General features: G+C 39.8%; 1 protein-coding gene across 1 annotated transcript; it reads right to left on the bottom strand.

Annotated features, from left to right (window-relative positions):
- Positions 1 to 250: 250 nt before the first annotated feature.
- Positions 251 to 1,058, bottom strand: Tsp_13745 (conserved hypothetical protein). The gene is made up of 2 exons (XM_003368691.1): positions 648 to 1,058; positions 251 to 526 (listed from the first exon to the last, which is right to left on the bottom strand). The coding sequence occupies exons 1-2, from the start codon at positions 1,056 to 1,058 to the stop codon at positions 251 to 253; spliced, it is 687 nt and encodes a 228-aa protein (XP_003368739.1).
- Positions 1,059 to 1,296: the final 238 nt, after the last annotated feature.

Here is a 1,296-nt window from a genome sequence, read left to right on the forward strand (position 1 = left end):
CCCGTTTTTTGCCCATTTGAGAAAACCCTGGCTTTTATTAAGGGACCTTATTTTTAGACAGAAGTAAGGTTTTTTTTTTGACTTCGATTGGGGTTCTGGATCTTCTTTCTAAATCTTTTAGGATTCTTTATTACACCTTATGGTTCATCATTTATCACAAATTTTTTAATAACATTTTTTTGCGGTTTAGGGGTACAAGGACGGGGTGCTGTACATCCTACCCCCAGTAAGTTCAGTAACCCAGGGAAATTTAGATGAATTTATATCCGGTTTCTGTCACTTGAGAAGACGCTGCTTCTTTAGCGGCTGTATCTTCGACAGCTTTCTTGCTTTTCTTCGATTTCGTCCGCTTCTTTGACTTTTTCTTAATCTTTTTAGAATCTTTCTTTTCACCTTTCGGTTCACCCGTTATCACTGGTTTTTCAGCTGTTTCCTCTGGGATTGGTGGAACAATGTTCGGCTGATCTACATCCACCGCTGTGACTTCACTAGCCAGTGTAAATTTCGGTGATTTATTATCCGTTTTCTGTCACGTGAGAAGATGCTGCTTCTTTGGCGCCTTTACCTTTATCAGTTTTCTTGGTTTTCTTTGATTTCGTCCGCTTCTTTGACTTCTTCTTAATCTTTTTTGAATCTTTCTTTTCAACTTTCGGTTCATCCTTTAAAAGTGGTTTTTCAACTGTTTCCTCTGGGATTGTTGGAACAATGTTCTGCTGATCTACATCCACCGCTGTGTCTTCACTAGCCAGAGTAAATTTCGGTGATGTAATATCCGTTTCTGTCACTTGAGTAGTCGCTCCTTCTTTAGCGGCTCTATCTTTTTCAGTTTTCTTGGTTTTCTTTGATTTCGTCCGCTTCTTTGACTTCTTCTTAATCTTTCCAGAATCTTTCTTTTCACCTTTCGGTATATCGGTTATCACTGGTTTTTCGTCTGTTTCTTCAGGTATTGATGGAGCAATGTCCAGCTGATCGACATTTAATCGCTGTAACTTCACTAGCCAGCGCCAGATTCGGTGATGTAATATCCGTTTCTGGAACTTGAGAAGACGCTGCTTCATTAGCGGCTATATCTTTTTCAGTTTCCCTGGTTTTCTTTGATTTCGTCCGCTTCTTTGACTTCTTACTAATCAACAAGAATCTTTACATCAGATTTCGGTACATCCGTTATCTTAAAAGCGCGTCTGAGTGTTCAGGTAAGGATGGAACAACGTCCAGCTGATAGACACTAATCGCCGTAATTTCATTAGCCAGAGTCAGAATCGGTGAAGTAATACCCGCATAGGGAATGAGAGAAGA

This window comes from Trichinella spiralis (genome assembly GCF_000181795.1).
Source record: "Trichinella spiralis strain ISS 195 chromosome Unknown Scfld2104, whole genome shotgun sequence".
Taxonomy (NCBI): Eukaryota; Metazoa; Nematoda; class Enoplea; order Trichinellida; family Trichinellidae; genus Trichinella; species Trichinella spiralis.

Bases quoted from the DNA above. Each gene is read 5' to 3' on its own strand.
- Tsp_13745 (XM_003368691.1), bottom strand. From the start codon at position 1,058: ATGAAGCAGCGTCTTCTCAAGTTCCAGAAACGGATATTACATCACCGA. The intron at 527-647 runs GTTGAAAAGAAA...CTCACGTGACAG, and splicing joins TTTTAAAGGATGAACCGAAA to AAAACGGATAATAAATCACC.